The sequence below is a fragment of the Nematolebias whitei genome, chromosome 16 (genome assembly GCF_014905685.2).
Source record: "Nematolebias whitei isolate Nwh7 chromosome 16, NemWhi1, whole genome shotgun sequence".
NCBI lineage: Eukaryota > Metazoa > Chordata > Actinopteri > Cyprinodontiformes > Rivulidae > Nematolebias > Nematolebias whitei.
Window position 1 is genome coordinate 5,511,553 of NC_056513.1, and position 15,383 is coordinate 5,526,935.

Here is a 15,383-nt window from a genome sequence, read left to right on the forward strand (position 1 = left end):
ACGTGACGGAGGTAAGAAGTGAAGAACGGTCCGATCTTCCTGGGAGGACAGTGGCTGTAGTCCTGGGAAATGTAGTTCAGGTTCTTCGGGGACACAAGTCGGAGGTAACATGGATCCTGTAGTTTGAGGATACAGAGAAGTATCCTCAGCCACAGAGTTGCAAAACGTAGCAAAAATTTTACAGGAAGAGTTCTCACATTCTGATCAGGGAAAAAAAATAAAGTCAAATTAATTCAAGAATTACTCGTAAATAGTTTCTGTTGTGTAGAACTAGGCCTGTCACGATAAACAATAAATCAATTAATCGCATGATAAATGAAAACTATCGACTCATTTTCATTTATCGACTTTTGTCATTTCTTCATTTCTGAAGACACTGGATGACAAAAAGTTGTTTTTCTCTGCAAAAAGAAGCTGAGAACTTGTTTACTGATTTTTTTAATTAAAAGCTTTGTGTGAGAAATGCTATGCTAAAGAACCACACCGAGCAGCCGCCATTTTGAGAACCAAAGAGAGAAAGCCCACGTCACGTCAAGGGGCCTCCCTCCCATTTTTCTTAAAGAGACATGCTGCTCGCTCCCTCACTATCCATCCTTCGGTTCAAACAGTCTTGTACTGCCATCCGGTGGTCAACAAAGGTACTACACACAAAATCCAACATTTCTTCTTAAATTTGACAATAATTACCAATTATTGTCAAATTTCAAACAATATTATCGTTTATCGCAATAATTTCTGAGACCATTGATCACTCAGCAACATTTGTTATCGTGACAGGCCGAAAATCACCCACCTATTTCTGCTGACGAGTGGTCCCTTTGTATTCTCAAGTTCTGGTAGAAAACACATCCTGCTTCACTGACCGCACCATGCACGTGTGCCGACTCGGCACCGTTGTCCGGAACCGGACAAAAGTTCTGCGCTCCGTCGTGGCTCGTCTGCGCTCTTTGGCAGTTATCGCTCAAGTTGGGCAGAATGTTCAGGCCCATCATGATTTCATCCAGCATCCTGTCTATCTCCTCGTCGGGCTCCTCCACAGAACCCTGAGGCTCACGCAGCGCCTCCAGATCCTGCTCGCTGCTGTGGTCCAGGGTCGCGTCCGACTGCTGTGGTGGCTTGGGGAACGTGGCGATAACCGGACGGAGATTTGGAGTCGCGGGGTTCAGAGCTGGGAGAACGGAGGCAGAAGTTTGGGCAACTCTCTGTGGCATTTCTGGGTTGGAGCCGCCCTGCAGAAACATAAAAACAGACTTGACTAAGAAAGTAAGAAACCACTAAATGATTATCTACGACAGCCCAGTTCAAGATGGCCGCCAAAACTATGACATTAAAGGCAGCGGGCGATATGCATTCCCTCAAAATGCATCGTCGACACGTTTCAGCTCGCCCACCTGTTTCACGGAGGCAAGAACCGACGGCATCCCGCGTTTGTCCTGCAGGGTCACGACCTCCCACGCTTCTTCTTCTTTGGTCCTCCTCCTCAACTTCACCTACAACAAGAGACAAAATAAGAAAAATGTAAAGTCCTGCAAAAAACTGAAGTCCGGCACCAAAATATAAAGTTTCACTCTCAACTTCTGCTGAAAAACAAAAGCTTCTAATCATGCAGACAAACAGAAACTAAAAACGATCACTTCTTCATGAAGGAATTGTTTTTATTTTACCTTGGTAAATAAATTATTTTTGCCATTGGTGTTGGTTGTTTTTATTTAAAAATAAAGCAAGTTTATTGTTCATACATGCAGGAAGTATTCCTTAAATGTAAATCTAAATGTTCATCGCTGCTAATCAGCATTAACAAATTACACCGCTGTAAATTTGACAGATTCTGAGCTGAAACTTGGAGTGGTAGTAGCTGAGAGTCCCTCACAACACAAACTCCGAGCGTAACGTGTTGCGAGTTCACATCACGTATCGTTTTTGTTGCTTTAAGAACTGATCGAATCGACTACAACTTATAATTTCTCAACAGAAGATGATCTCTGACTACAACTCTGGCGTGAAGCGTGGGATGTGAAATCTTTTATTTCTTTAAACGTAATATTCAGAATTTAAAGGATCAAAATTTCATTTCAAAATGAAAAACATGAATTTTTTTTTCCAGAAATTGAGAGAAAAGAAGTGACTGATGGGAATAAAACCACAATTTTTCTTTAATTTTTCATTTTCTTTCTTTCTCTCTCGCTCTCTCTCAAGGCGGATGCTTTCTCCTCTCCCTCCCGTTCTGCTCTCTGTGTCTCGGAGCTCCTGGTACACATCTTTTGAACGAGAAATACTATTATGGAGCTGGTGAGCTGGACTTTCAACGCAATCGACAACATCTTTTCAACAAAACGACAGGGTCCTGGAGAGCCCTCACGTCCTGCCGAGGACTCACGCTGCAGGATACGTCAGGGATCCAGGGGGAGTTTGGCGACGACGAAGACGTTTATATAATTGGATTCATGATAGCAGGGTTTCTGCTGTTTGGCACCGGCTGGTCCCTATGTTATCGACTTTTGAAGAAGACATCGGCAGCAGTTTCGGCCATAACAAAACTGCCAAGTCTGTGTGAAGGTTTGGCTCATGCTACGAGTACTCAGCTGATTTACGAGCTAAACCGTAAGATGGAAGTGATTTGTGAGAAGCACAGGCCACCTGCGGCTTCTAGGACTCGCCAGCATGTTGGAGTCGACCTTGAAGAAAGCTCGTAGCACGGATCAGTGGAATGCCCATAAATCTGCCATTTTGGATTTTGAAAGTACCAGGACTCAAGGCTGACAAGAAAAAAAACAGTCTGCCTGAAGAAAATCAACAATTGTGGCTTATCTGAATCTGACTCCCCCGTTTGGCCTCGGATGTGGGACGGCTGAACAACATCCTATCAGGACTATGGCCTATCTGGAAGTGCTTCATGGACAAATCTCACCGTCTTGGCATCAAATGCAGATGTACTGTGTTTATAAATGAGCTGCTGGTAGAGTTTTTTTTATGTCTCAAATCGTGTCCTGATAGGACAAGATGTGAAGAGATCTTTTTTGTAATACCACTATCCATCCTCATGGTCTTTCACCTTTTCCTATCTAAAAAAAAATATATATATATTCTGATAGTAAAGCTTATTCTGATTCATAACAACTGACCCAAAGTTACAAAAAAGAAAAACGTAATTTAAAAATTTAGCTCGTTTCCTTTATAAGAAATGACAGCAACATTTATTTATTTTTTATATATTTTAGACTACTTTCTAAATGAGAGTGTTGGACACGTCTTGCCTTTACAGAAGTCTTCGTAGTTTCCATCCGTTTCATCTTCTCAAGGCTTTTCCCTCCTGAATGGCTCTTCTCTGCAGAGTTTCTCTCCTCTTCAGGTGTTTCTTCTGTCGGCTGATCTGCATTTCCTCCATCCCCAGCCGTCAGGCCGCTTGTTCTTTTGTCGTTCGGAACAAACATGCCGTCTCCGGCCTCAGACGGCTGTTTGGAAAGGTTTTCCTGCTGAGAACTCGGGTCTTTGACGAGTGAAGTGGATAAAGTTGAAGATGATGATGCGTTTGTTTCGCTGACGGGGGACAGTGCAACTGAAGACTCGCTGTGAACGGACGGGCAGGAGAGGCTGAGCTGTTTACTGGGCGTGACGCTCTGAGGTTGCAGACTGACAGAAGACGGACACGCAGGTGTTTGATCAGAGGGATCAGAGCTGAACGCTGATGTGACGCCAGCTTTCACAGTCTGTGTACCGACAGATACAAAACTTTTATTTAGAACTGGAAGATTGCTTCCTCTCCTTCCGTTCATGTCAGCCTGAACTTGTGCATCCTGCGTCTTCAGGCCTCTGTGGCTCTGTCTGGTTTCTTGTGCACCATTCGACGCGTGATTTCCAACACTCTGCCTCCTGCACAGCAGCTCTCCACCTTTCACCCACTCATCTTTACGCCCTAACACAAGGTGTCCGATCCCAAACAGGTGGGCCGCGGCCAGCACATCGTTCTGCTCGTTGCCGCCTCTTACTTCCAGCTCCCCGGAGTACAGGAGGCCGACGAGCTTCAGCAACGTTTGGGGCGTCACCGCCTGCAGCTGGAGCCGTCGCTTCTGTCCCGACGGAGGAGACGGAGAGGTGGAGAGCCTTCGACACAGGTAAGGGCTGAGGGCTGCGAGGACACAGCTGTGTGTCGGGACTGAGATACCTTCGTAAATAAGCGAAAAAGTAACAATTTAATGGTGCGTTTCTTTAATTTTAATATAGTTTTTCAAAAAAGAAAAGTTAAAACACAAACACAGCTGGACTTTTATTCTGAAAGTGAAGGTGTTTCGCTTCTCATCCGAGAAGCTTCATCGATCAAAAAGGAATCGCTCGTGGTCGTACCTTCAGTTTGCAGCAGGGTATCACAGAACTGGGCGCTGTTCTGTTGCCTCTGCAGCTCTTCAACAAGCTGCACCTCATAACCGGGCCACCAGAACTTTTGCATGTCCAAACAAACGCTGCAGAGGAGAAGGAGCAAAAAAACTAAATGTCCATTAATGAAAAGCAGAACAAAACGTTACAGTTTAAATTATGTTTATCCTAAAACCATGTTACAGATTAGCACTTGGACATTTATAGATCCCCAACAAATATATTTTATTTTAATGCAACTCTCCCATCTATTCAATTCAATTCAGTTTATTTATACAGCACCAAGTCACAACAGCAGTCGTGTCGGGGCCGTCAATATCCTGATTGCAAGAAGTTATTCTAGTTTTCCAACCCTAAATAAAAGAAAACTACCAACTAAATTGCCTGGGAGTTTTATTTTTTCTCCTTTCTGAAGTAATTCAGTAAATATAGTTGTTTTGCCAGAAAATTCCACAGATATCTGCACAATTTACAGGTGCATCTCAATAAGTTTTTAAAAAAAGTGAAAAAGTTTGATGTTTTTCAGTAATTCAGGAAGTGAAACTCGTTTAACAATGGGATTAACCTGCCTAAATAAAGGTTAAATGAAAAATATAGATTAATTACACACAGAGTGAAATATTTCAAGCCTTTAATTCTTGTAATTTTTATGATTATGTCTTACAAATACTGAAAAAACGAAAATCGGTGTCTCAGAAAATTTGAACATTGTGAAGAGGTTCAATTTTGGAAACTCGTGGCGTCGCATCCATCCATCATCTTTAACCACTTTTTCCTTTTTGGGTCGCGGGGGTCACTTGTGCCCATATCCACCAGTCACTGTTCGAGAGGTGGGGGACACCCAGGACAGGTCTCCAGTCCATCACAGGGACACAGAGACAAACATCCATTCACTCTCTCTCTCACCTAGGGACAATTTAGAGTTACCAATCAGTCTAACACGCATGTTTTTGGTCTGTGAGAGGAAACCGGAGAACGCGGAGAAAGCCCACGCATGCACGGAGAGAACATGTAAACTCCACCCAGAAAAGTCCCCAGCCGGGGTTCGATCCGGCGACCTTCTTGCTGAGAGGCGGCAGCTCTGGTGTCACACCCTAATCAGCTGATTAACTCTTAGACATGAGCTACAAATGTCTCACTCCTCCAAGTCCAGCCACTCCTGAACCAGAGACGACGTCAGAATGGTCTTACCTGCTGAGGAGACAAAGATCTGGACTGTTGCTTAGTGGTCCAATGTCCTCTTTTCAGATTAAAGTAAATTTTCATGTCGTTTAGAAATCAAGGTCCCAGAGTTTGAAGAGTGGAGAGGTCCAGAATCCATGATGCTCGAAGTCCAGAATGAACTTTCCACAGTTACTGGTGCTGGTCCACTGGGTTTTCTGACGTCCACAGTCCACGCAGCATCTAGCAGGACATTTTAGAGCTCTTCGCGCTTCCTTCTGAGCTTTATGGAGATGCTGGTTTCATTTTCCAGCAGGACTCGGCACCGTCCCACACTGACAAAGTTACCAAAGCTGGCTGTTGGTAATTCTAGCAGACACTAGATTTTGACTTTTCGTTATTTGTACGCTATAAATCATCAAAATTACAAGAAATAAAGGCTCGAAATATTTCACTCTGTGTAATGAATCTACGAGTTTCACTTTCTGAACTGGTTAATAAAAAAAAAAATGATTTTTTTTCACAATATTCTAATTTCTTGAGATGCACCTGATCCAAATTCTCCAAAGTTCTTCCTTTTGGTGCAGCGAGGCAACAAAGACGGATCAATCAGTGTTCCACATCCAGGTAGGACGGACAGAAGACATCCTGGCGTCCCTGCTGTCTTCAGTCACCTGGTGTCAAATACATTTTAGAAAAGCATCAATCTGTCCTCCAGAGCTGCCCTTTTAAAAAAAAAAAAAAAAAAAAAACAGAACCATTTAAAAAGCTGATCAGCTTTAAAAGATGAGGACCAAAACAAAGATACAAAACTAGAAAAACTGATCAAATTCACTAGATTTCAAACAGAACAATGTTTTTGACGAACTTTAAAAAGGTCTTAATGTATTTCCTTCAAAGTTACAACAAAAACAAAGATCATGGGACTAATCTGAACATTATGGGTTAATGGTTAAAGTAACACTTTGTGGATGTGGATTACAAATGTATTGAAATACCAAAGTAAACAATATGAATGATTCAAAACTAATATCGTGAATTCAGCAATCTAAAAATATATTTTCTGGTGATGCTAGCATTTTATTTAAAATGTATTTACCTGAAATAACTAAAGTAAATGCAGTCTTACCCAAGCATTAATTACAGATAATTATTTTAACATGTTAATTTGAAAAGTGAGTGAAACATGAAAGTCCTGGTTGAGCTGATGACGCAGGCCGACACGTTAACCCGATCAGCTCAGGTGAGCACGTTTCCTCATTTTTCACGTTTAAAGTGACCGGAACTTTCTGTCAATTCTTAACAATTTGTTAAAGCTAACTAAGTTTGTCAAAAACGAACCAAAATAATAACCAACACTGAAGTCTTCGTTAGCTAATAGTAGAAAAACAGGTTTAACTGTTGGTGTTAGCATCCTTCGCAAGCTGATGCTAAAACAAAGCGGCTTCACAGCTACTCACCTTTTTGTAGATGTTCAAGAAGCGGTTATTTTTCAAGAAACATTTTCTCCTGAAAGGGGGATTAAACTCCTAAATTAGGTTCGAGTGATGATTTATTGTTTACCGTAATTCTTCATTTTTTCCACACGTAAACTTGAACTTGACGGCTCTGTAGCGACACCTAGCGGTTGCTACATCCGACGTTCGCGCCAACATTGGGTCAACTCCCTAATGACCTGCCGGCGCGTGATTCGGCTAGAAGCAGGGGGCGAAGCGCGATACGTTTAACTCTTAATAACATTCACGCAACCTTCATCTATACAGGTCACCAGGTAACGGGGAGGGGAAGTGTTTACCCGTGGGAGGTGTTATCTTGAATTGAAAATAATTAGTCATGGTGATATAATTAACAGCCGAGAGCTTCTTAAATACCCCATGCTTATTAATGCATACTCAAGAATTTATGTTCAATTGATTCCCCTGACTGTATTTACTAATATTATACTTAACTTTATAGTTTGCCATTAATACCATTCTATTAAATTGTTGTTAAATTAAACGGTCAACCCGCATCATTTGTGCAAATAAGTGCAAAACTGTCCAGGACAATGCTGTGTGCTGGTGTATAATTGATGTACACCCAAAAAATGTGGCATTTTTGGGGGCGGGTGATTGATTCTGAAACTGTATTTTATTATTTTACTCATTTCTTTACTCCACACTATTGATATTTTTAACTTACATTCAACAAATTAAATGCACTCTTAGTTATTTAAAAAAAATAAACTTTTTGTTTAGATCCCAGAAGATAAATCTTACAAAGAAATTCATTACAAATGTTGCATCCATTTTCTAAATATTTGATCTGTATAAAGGCAAATTTTAACGGCATGTTTAAGTGGGTAAAAATAATGGATGGATGTTTTAATAAGAGTTCAAGTACTAATATATTTTTTTATAAATGTGTAATTAACAATTCACTATTTTGTTGCAAATAATTTCTAAAATATACCCTAGAAGTCACTTAAAAAAATGCCTCTCTGGAATACATTATAAAACAGTTAAACAAAATTGGTAAACAGAAAGAGACAATGGCGCTCAGAAATCAGTTTTTCTTTTATTAAAAACATTATTGCTAGTTACATAATTCAACCATAAATGAGAATGTGCAACTTTTCAAAAGCCAAGGCAAAGATTAAGGTGTAGTCCACGATCTGATTCTTTCTGTGTTTTTATGTGATGACCTCAATAAAAGTTTTTATTCAGCTAACTTGGTTCGTTTTAAGACATAAACAGAATGTTTTCAATCAAAACATAAAAACTGATTGCATATGCATTCACCCAGATAACCCAAAACAATTAACCCCAAATCAATATACGAAATACATAAAACTATTAAAATTAACAAATATTCTCTTGTAAATATATATAGTTTAAATGTGCTTTTATTCATTTCTCCATGTCATCTTTTAGCAAATTATGGTCTTTGCCTCCACAGATTTTCTGACACCAACCCTTGCATTTTCTTTTTTTTTTTTTCCTTTCTTTTTTTAAGTTAAAATTCATTCTTCAAGGCAACTTCTGTTTTGGGAGAATGAGGCTTCCTCTGTCATTTATCAACTGGCATAAACAAAATATAAAAAAAGAACAGGAAAAAAAACATTATACCCCCTTAGTGCTTTTTCAATTTTTCCACTCATTATCTACATCTTACTCTGCACTAAAGATTGCGGGCAAAATTTGGAAATGTTGCCAGGTAGGTTATGGTTTTGTAAAGCAGGAAATTAGACAGATCTGAAGAGTTAAACCATAAAAAAAAAAATAAAAAAAATCAATAACAAGACTAAGCGCCCCTGCACGCAAGTTCATATTTCTCCATACTTAACATTTCCATGTACTTTACATACATCAAAAAACTGTACTGCAACATGTAAGCTGCAGTGAAAAGACAATGGTTTTCCAGGTTATCTTGGATGAATCAGCTCCATCCTTAATACATGAGGCACTCCAGTTAACCCACAGCTAAGACCTTTTTTAAAAACACATTCATCAGGTTAAAGGCTAGCAGAAACAATTTAATGCATCTACTGATTCTTGTAGTGTCTTCCAAAAATTACCAAGATCACATTAAAACAGAAAAATCATCCGACAAGGATAAGAGTGTGCATTTCTGTGTAGACATTTTCAATAACCTGAATTTAGAAAATGCCACAGCCCCGCGCAGCTTGGCGATGGGATGTAACAAGCAATGCTTAAAACAAAGCAGATGTTGCTGCTTGGGAACAAAAATCACCAGTTTTTATGACAAATTCTTGCATTGTCATTTGGCACAGGCACGGCACACAAGTGGCGTTACAGAGCAAAGTAAGAATAAGAGCAACCACTACATGAACAGAGGCAATAATAAGGCAATCATTCCCAGCAATAGAAATTATTTTTGTATCGTTTAACCAGAAAGAAGCATTCCTTAGATTTCTTCCAAACAGCGTCATCAACACAAATTTAAAATTTCAGCAGAAAATGTCCCGACTCTGATCCTTTAAAGTCCAAAGAAAAGTTCCCAAACGAAGCCTCGGTCTCTGGTTCACGACGAGCGTTAGTGTTGTCGATTGAGTGGTCATAGTGTCACAAACGGTTGTCCACAGGAAGCTTTACATCCACGAGACCTTTCATTAATGTGCCCGCTGCAAAGGAGGAATGTAACACAGACAGAAAACGAGAGAAGCTGCGAGGAGGGAGAGAAGGAGTGAGTGGAAATGTTGGAGTCAAGTCCCATCGGTAGTGTTGTGGTCCCCCGTAGTGTCAGTTCAGCAAGGGCAGTAAGTGGGAGGAGGCTGTCGTCTTGTGATGCACACAATCAGTTTTTCTGCAAGGGGGGGGAAAAAAGAGGTAAAAGTGTGGAAACTGCTTGTGTGAAGCAACTGATGGGAGGTGTTCATGCCTTCATATTCAGATACAAAATGATATACAAATTAAAATGTACTCATTGCAACGTCACGGAGCCAAGTACTGATGGTTATTATGTCATTAAACAGAAACTGTACAGTAGTTAATCACTTATCGTGGGGGTTATGTTCCAGACACCCCTGCGATGGGTGAAAATCCGAAGTAGAGACATCACTTATTTTAGTATTTATACATATTTTAAAGGCTTTATAAATCTTTTCCACACTCTTGCAATGTTCTAAACTCTAAAAGAGCACAGCGTGTCATGATCTCCACTCTGCCACGCCCACTTCTCCCCTGCAATCACACTCATCACCTGTGTCACTCCCAATTACAGTTGCATTCGGGCCCAAAAAATCCGATCCGACCCGGCCCCAGCCCGTAGCCATCATTTCTGAACCCCACCCCACCCGACGAATTCACAGTAATTACAGGTCCGAACCGAAATAAACCCAACACTTTTAATTAAGCTTTGACTGCTTATAGTATGTTAACGGTCGGTGGACGTGCGGACCGTGGTAAAGTTAGTTTTACGGTAGACATTTGAGCGCCGTGGCTACAGCGGTGTGTTCCTCTCGTTCGAGTTCGGCTGACCGAAATCAGACCGTCTGCAACGGATCGAAAGAGACGAACACACCGCTGAAGCCACGGAGCTCAAATGTCTAACGTAAAACTATCTTTACCGCGGTGACGCGCGGCTGAATAAAAGGGGCAGAAGATTGAAGCTGTGGGGGTGTTTGTCCTTTCATGGCCGTCAAAGAGCATTAAAACCCCGTTTCTGCCCGCATTCTGCATTATTCAGACACGGACCCTGCTCTGACATGTCTGCTTTAGGATCTCACCTGTTTGGGTCGTCAGCTACGCGCGTCCGCCGAGCGCAGCAGCTGAACGTCCATTTGGGCGATGGATTGCTGCCTGGCAGTATAGTCCCATCTGAAGCTTAACTGAACTTTATTTTACCTCAAGGCCAGTCAGCTCGCGGTGAAATGGCCACGTGCGGCTGGTGAATGTGTGGCAAGCCATGTTGTCATATAATTGGATTGCGGCTGATGCAATCAAAAGCCCGACACCAACCCGGCCTGCCCATCCAACACATCATCATGGCCCGGCCCGCCCCTTCGGGCCCGGGTTAGATATGACAGCTCTACTCCCAACCTCCCTCCTGCTGCACCTGTGCGCTGCACTTCTTATGCACTCCCCAATCTCTGCGTCCATGCCAGATTGTCTGATCGCCTTGTGCCTGAAGTATCCAGCATTCTTGTTCCTGCTCTTGTTCCTGACCCACTTTATGACCACGGATGCCTCGCCCAAGATGGATCCTTGTGCCCATCGGATATCTGGACTTCGACTTCTGCTTTGCCTTCAGACCACCGATTCCAACTAAACCCCTCGGATAAGTACTGATTTTCCTGCCTCTATGTGAACGACTCACGCCTGTATTTTTGATCATAAACTCAGACCCCAGACTCTAGGAGATGAGCTCTCAGAACCAAGCTCCACAATCTGAAGAGTGTTTGTTGGACCTTCCAGGTTACACTTGCATATCACGTGATCCGTCCAAACCTTCTTTCCCTCTGACATCATCACATCTTCAGCTTCTCCACCTGTGATCGAGCTCTACAGAGTCACAGCTGACTTTCTCCTCCTGATTTTTGTTCACGCCTGTGTGTGGTTGAATTTCCGGGTGCCCCTCATAATTCATTACACAATGAAAGAGAGCAAACAGACTAATGCTACGATTACTGAGCCAATCCCGGGGGCAGACTGGCTATTGGGAGCACTAGGACATTTCATAGTGGCCTGGCCTGCTCATTGTTGAGGGGACTAAAGGCTCTGTTTGGGTCGCGCTTTATTATTTTAAATAAACAATCCCCCTCCTTTCTTTTTTCGAGGCTGTCAGTCACAGCAGTGCGTCTCTGCTCTGCTGTGACGGCCTCAGAAAAAGAAAGGAGGGGGTGTGTCTTATACATGAGTCTCCATCAATCAACCAATCGTGTGTCATGTACAATCTTACGTTGAAAACCTGTGAAACATTTGAACCGCGAAGTAACGAGGGACCACTGTACAAGCTAACTTCGTTACTGGATACCAAATACCAGATGTTTACCTACAGTCGTTGCAACTGAAAACAGGCCAACAGTTTCATCCATGGAAGAGCTGTTTGGATTAGAGTTGGAAACTTTTGCAAAGTTGTTGTTATTATGGCGCATCACTGTCCTGCTTGATCCTCGATACTAATTGTTGGCGTTTGTCTTACTTGTTCTTTAGCATTTACCGGTATCAGCAGATTTATTTTTGTTTAACGCTTGTCTGATTCCACCATATTTGGTTACCTACACAGACTGTAGCCAGCATAATCTAGGTCATGAATCATCAAATTTAGCGATTTTACTTGGTTTATTTTACCAGCACGCTCACTTTTCAGATTTGAATATCAATATATCTGGAAAACGACTGGAGTACACCATTTCAAAGTGCACCGTTAACAGGATAAACTTTTTATGTTCGACTTCATGTTTTGCAATGAGTACGTTTAAACACAGAGGCTGTGAGCAGCAACGTTACATTTTTAAACTGCATTAAACCACCTTTGGAGAACAAAAATCACAGACACTTTTCACCAACAGGGGGCGCACACCAACCAGCTGAGTGCAGTAAAATGAGTAAACACCAGCTACACTGCTCCTATTACACAAGTAAGATTTTAGGTCATGCAGGTGCGTTGAGCGGGGAAGCCAATGGGACACACATACCATGCGCTGACATGCACTGTGACAGTGGGTGTGGCCTAACCATCATAAGAATCCATCAGAGGCAATGAGGCCTGCCTCTCCTCATACACCTCTCCCTGGGAAAAGAAAAATGAAGGAACAGGAAGTGGTTGAAATTTTTTCAAAGAGGTAAAAAGAAACCCGGAGGAGGGACAAAGTGATACACCCAGAAGTAGACAGAAAATATATTTTTAAAGGTGCAGCGGTTTTAGTCGAAGAGGAAAAAAAGAGCAGATGACAAAAAAAAGGGGTCGTTAGTTTATTGTTAGTTCGCGTTTCAAGTAGGAAAAAACAGATTAGAGATCATGTGCAAGATACAGACGTGCAATAACATGCTGTCTGTGGGTGTGAGAACATTCACACAAAAACATTCCTGGAGCTCACATTCGGTGTGTGCTGCACAGATTTCAATACAAATCCAATTAAAAGAAGACTTTTCTGACTCTAAAATAAAATGTGCTCTAAAATAGGTGGAAAAACCTCGATGTGGTGCAGCAGCAGATGGGAGCAGCATCACGGCTCGTTTTATCTGACCAGCAGTCCTAAACCCCAAAATATACACTTCTCACAAAAGATTCAATATGGTTTGCCTAGAATGTGATCACAAATTCATTAACTTGTGCTGGGTTTAGGACTGAGGTACAAGTAATATTATTCGGTTCGTGTCTTTTAGAAGGCAGCTATTTATCTTTTAGGTGAAGTCATGCAGGATTACATGTTTTCAGGGGGGGGTAAAGGTGCTGTAAGTCTACCTGAGCCATATCTTTGTCAGCAGGTTCGAGTGTGTTATCCAGAGAGTTCTGCCTTCCTCTTGGATCCAGTGTGGAGTAGGCATCTAAAGAGGGACCAGAAACTCGTTAAACCACATGAATGCTTCTCGCTCGCCGGCAAAAAGGGCAAGCGATCAAACCGCTCGTGGTTCACAGATTTTTAAGCCCTGATTTAAAGTCTTGATGCAGCAACTGTTGAGTTCAACTTTTCCATCTGCTTCTCGTTGACTTGGCAGTCAGGGAGTGATAGACAAGTGTGTGGTTTCCATGGTGACCATAATGAGCCACCTTTATTTGGGCAGTAGCTGCATTGGTACACTTTTAAACTTCATCAGACATGCTCTAGTTTTTATTTAGTTTCCGAGTCTACATTTATATACATACAGATTTCTCACAATGACTTTATGTAACTTTAACTTCTAGAAAAGGACTGAAAAGATGCCACATCAGGTTTTTTTTCCCCATACATTTCATTTGTTGTAATATTTGATCAGTTGTGCGTGTTGCATTTTCAGACTTGCCTGGTCCCATGTCGTTCATTGGAATCATTTCTCCGTCCCTTCTGCCCCCTGTGGATTAAAGACGGAACAAAACAGTGTAAATAAATTTCACTAAGAAGTCTCAGATCATCTCCAGACAGTCAGCAGCGAGTGCATGCCGGAGATTTAAAAATACACATGTACCGTAATTTCCAGAATATAAGCCGCTACTTTTTTCACACGCTTTGAACGCCGTGGCTTATACAATGCTGCGGTTATCCAGCCATCCATTTTCTTTACCAGTTTCTTCCTATTCGGATTGTGGGGGGGGGGGTCACTGGTGCCAATGGCCAGCCCGGTGCCCTGTGTGAGAGGTGGGGGACACCCTGGACAGGTCGCCAGTCCATCACAGGGACGCACAGAGACAAACAACCATTCACTCTCTCTCTCACCTAGGGACAATTTAGAGTTTCCAATCAGCCTAACATGCATGTTTTTGGTCTGTGGGAGGAACCCGGAGAAAACCCATGTACGCACCCTCCACATGCAAACTCCACCCAGAAAGACCCCCGGCTGGGATTTGAACCAGGTCGACCTGCTCACTGAGAGGCGGCAGATCTACCAGCTGCGCCACCGTGCTAATGCTGCAGATAATTTATAGATTTTGATTTTTTGATGGGCTAACGAGTTTCCTGCCACCAAAACTTTTAGCCTCGTTGCACCCAGGTGCTCACATAGCTTCCCAATACACCTCTCTCTTGGGGTGGGGGGGGTGTCCTCATGACTCAGTGAGACACTTTGTTTCATTGGTTCCACACACTTCCTGTGAGTTCCCCCCCCTCATTGTACACCATGATGTATTTTGCAGCCACTCGAAAACGGAGTGAATCGTAAATCAAATCAAATCGCAAATTTGCCTCGAGACGAAAGTGACGTTGAACAACAACAAAAGAGACCGAGGACGTGTGTGAAGACGTTTTTCTGAGCCTGCTCAATTCTGACACTGAAGAAGACTTTAGTGGTTTTAGTGCACAGGACAAAGATGAAGATCGTGTTCAATGACTTTTCCTGGTGTATTTTTTTTTTTTTTTTTAACCAGCCGTGTTACCGGCACTGTTCAGAAACATTGGCTGTTCGTATGTTACCAGTACATATTTAACTAAACATTTTTTAAATCTTTCTGTGTAAATATCTCATGTTACTTGTAGACACCTGTGGCTTATACACAAGTGCAGCCTATATATGTACTTTTTTTAATGTAGTGGGCGTGGCTTATATTCAGGTGCACTTAATAGTCTGGAAATTATGGTAGTTTATATTACTTGGCTCAATTTAACAAGCACCCTTCCAGTATGAAACTTTTATTAACTTCACTCTTAAAGAAAATAATGACAAAGTGTGTGTGTGTGTGTGTGTGTGTGTGTGTGTGTGTGTGTGTGTGTGAGC

The 15,383-nt window shown here is 42.0% G+C and overlaps 1 protein-coding gene across 4 annotated transcripts in view; it reads right to left on the reverse strand.

Moving 5' to 3' along the window:
• Positions 1 to 8,511: 8,511 nt before the first annotated feature.
• ctnnd1 (catenin (cadherin-associated protein), delta 1) overlaps positions 8,512 to 15,383 on the reverse strand; it is a 44,741-nt gene continuing 37,869 nt past the window's right edge. For all 4 annotated transcript variants that reach the window (XM_037689596.1, XM_037689595.1, XM_037689594.1 and 1 more), the window contains 3 exons: positions 13,980 to 14,027; positions 13,441 to 13,523; positions 8,512 to 9,837 (listed from right to left, as the gene is read on the reverse strand). In XM_037689596.1, coding sequence (XP_037545524.1) covers positions 9,829 to 9,837; positions 13,441 to 13,523; positions 13,980 to 14,027 — 140 coding nt within the window. In that variant the 3' untranslated portion in view covers positions 8,512 to 9,828. The remainder of the gene's footprint in view (positions 9,838 to 13,440; positions 13,524 to 13,979; positions 14,028 to 15,383) is intronic.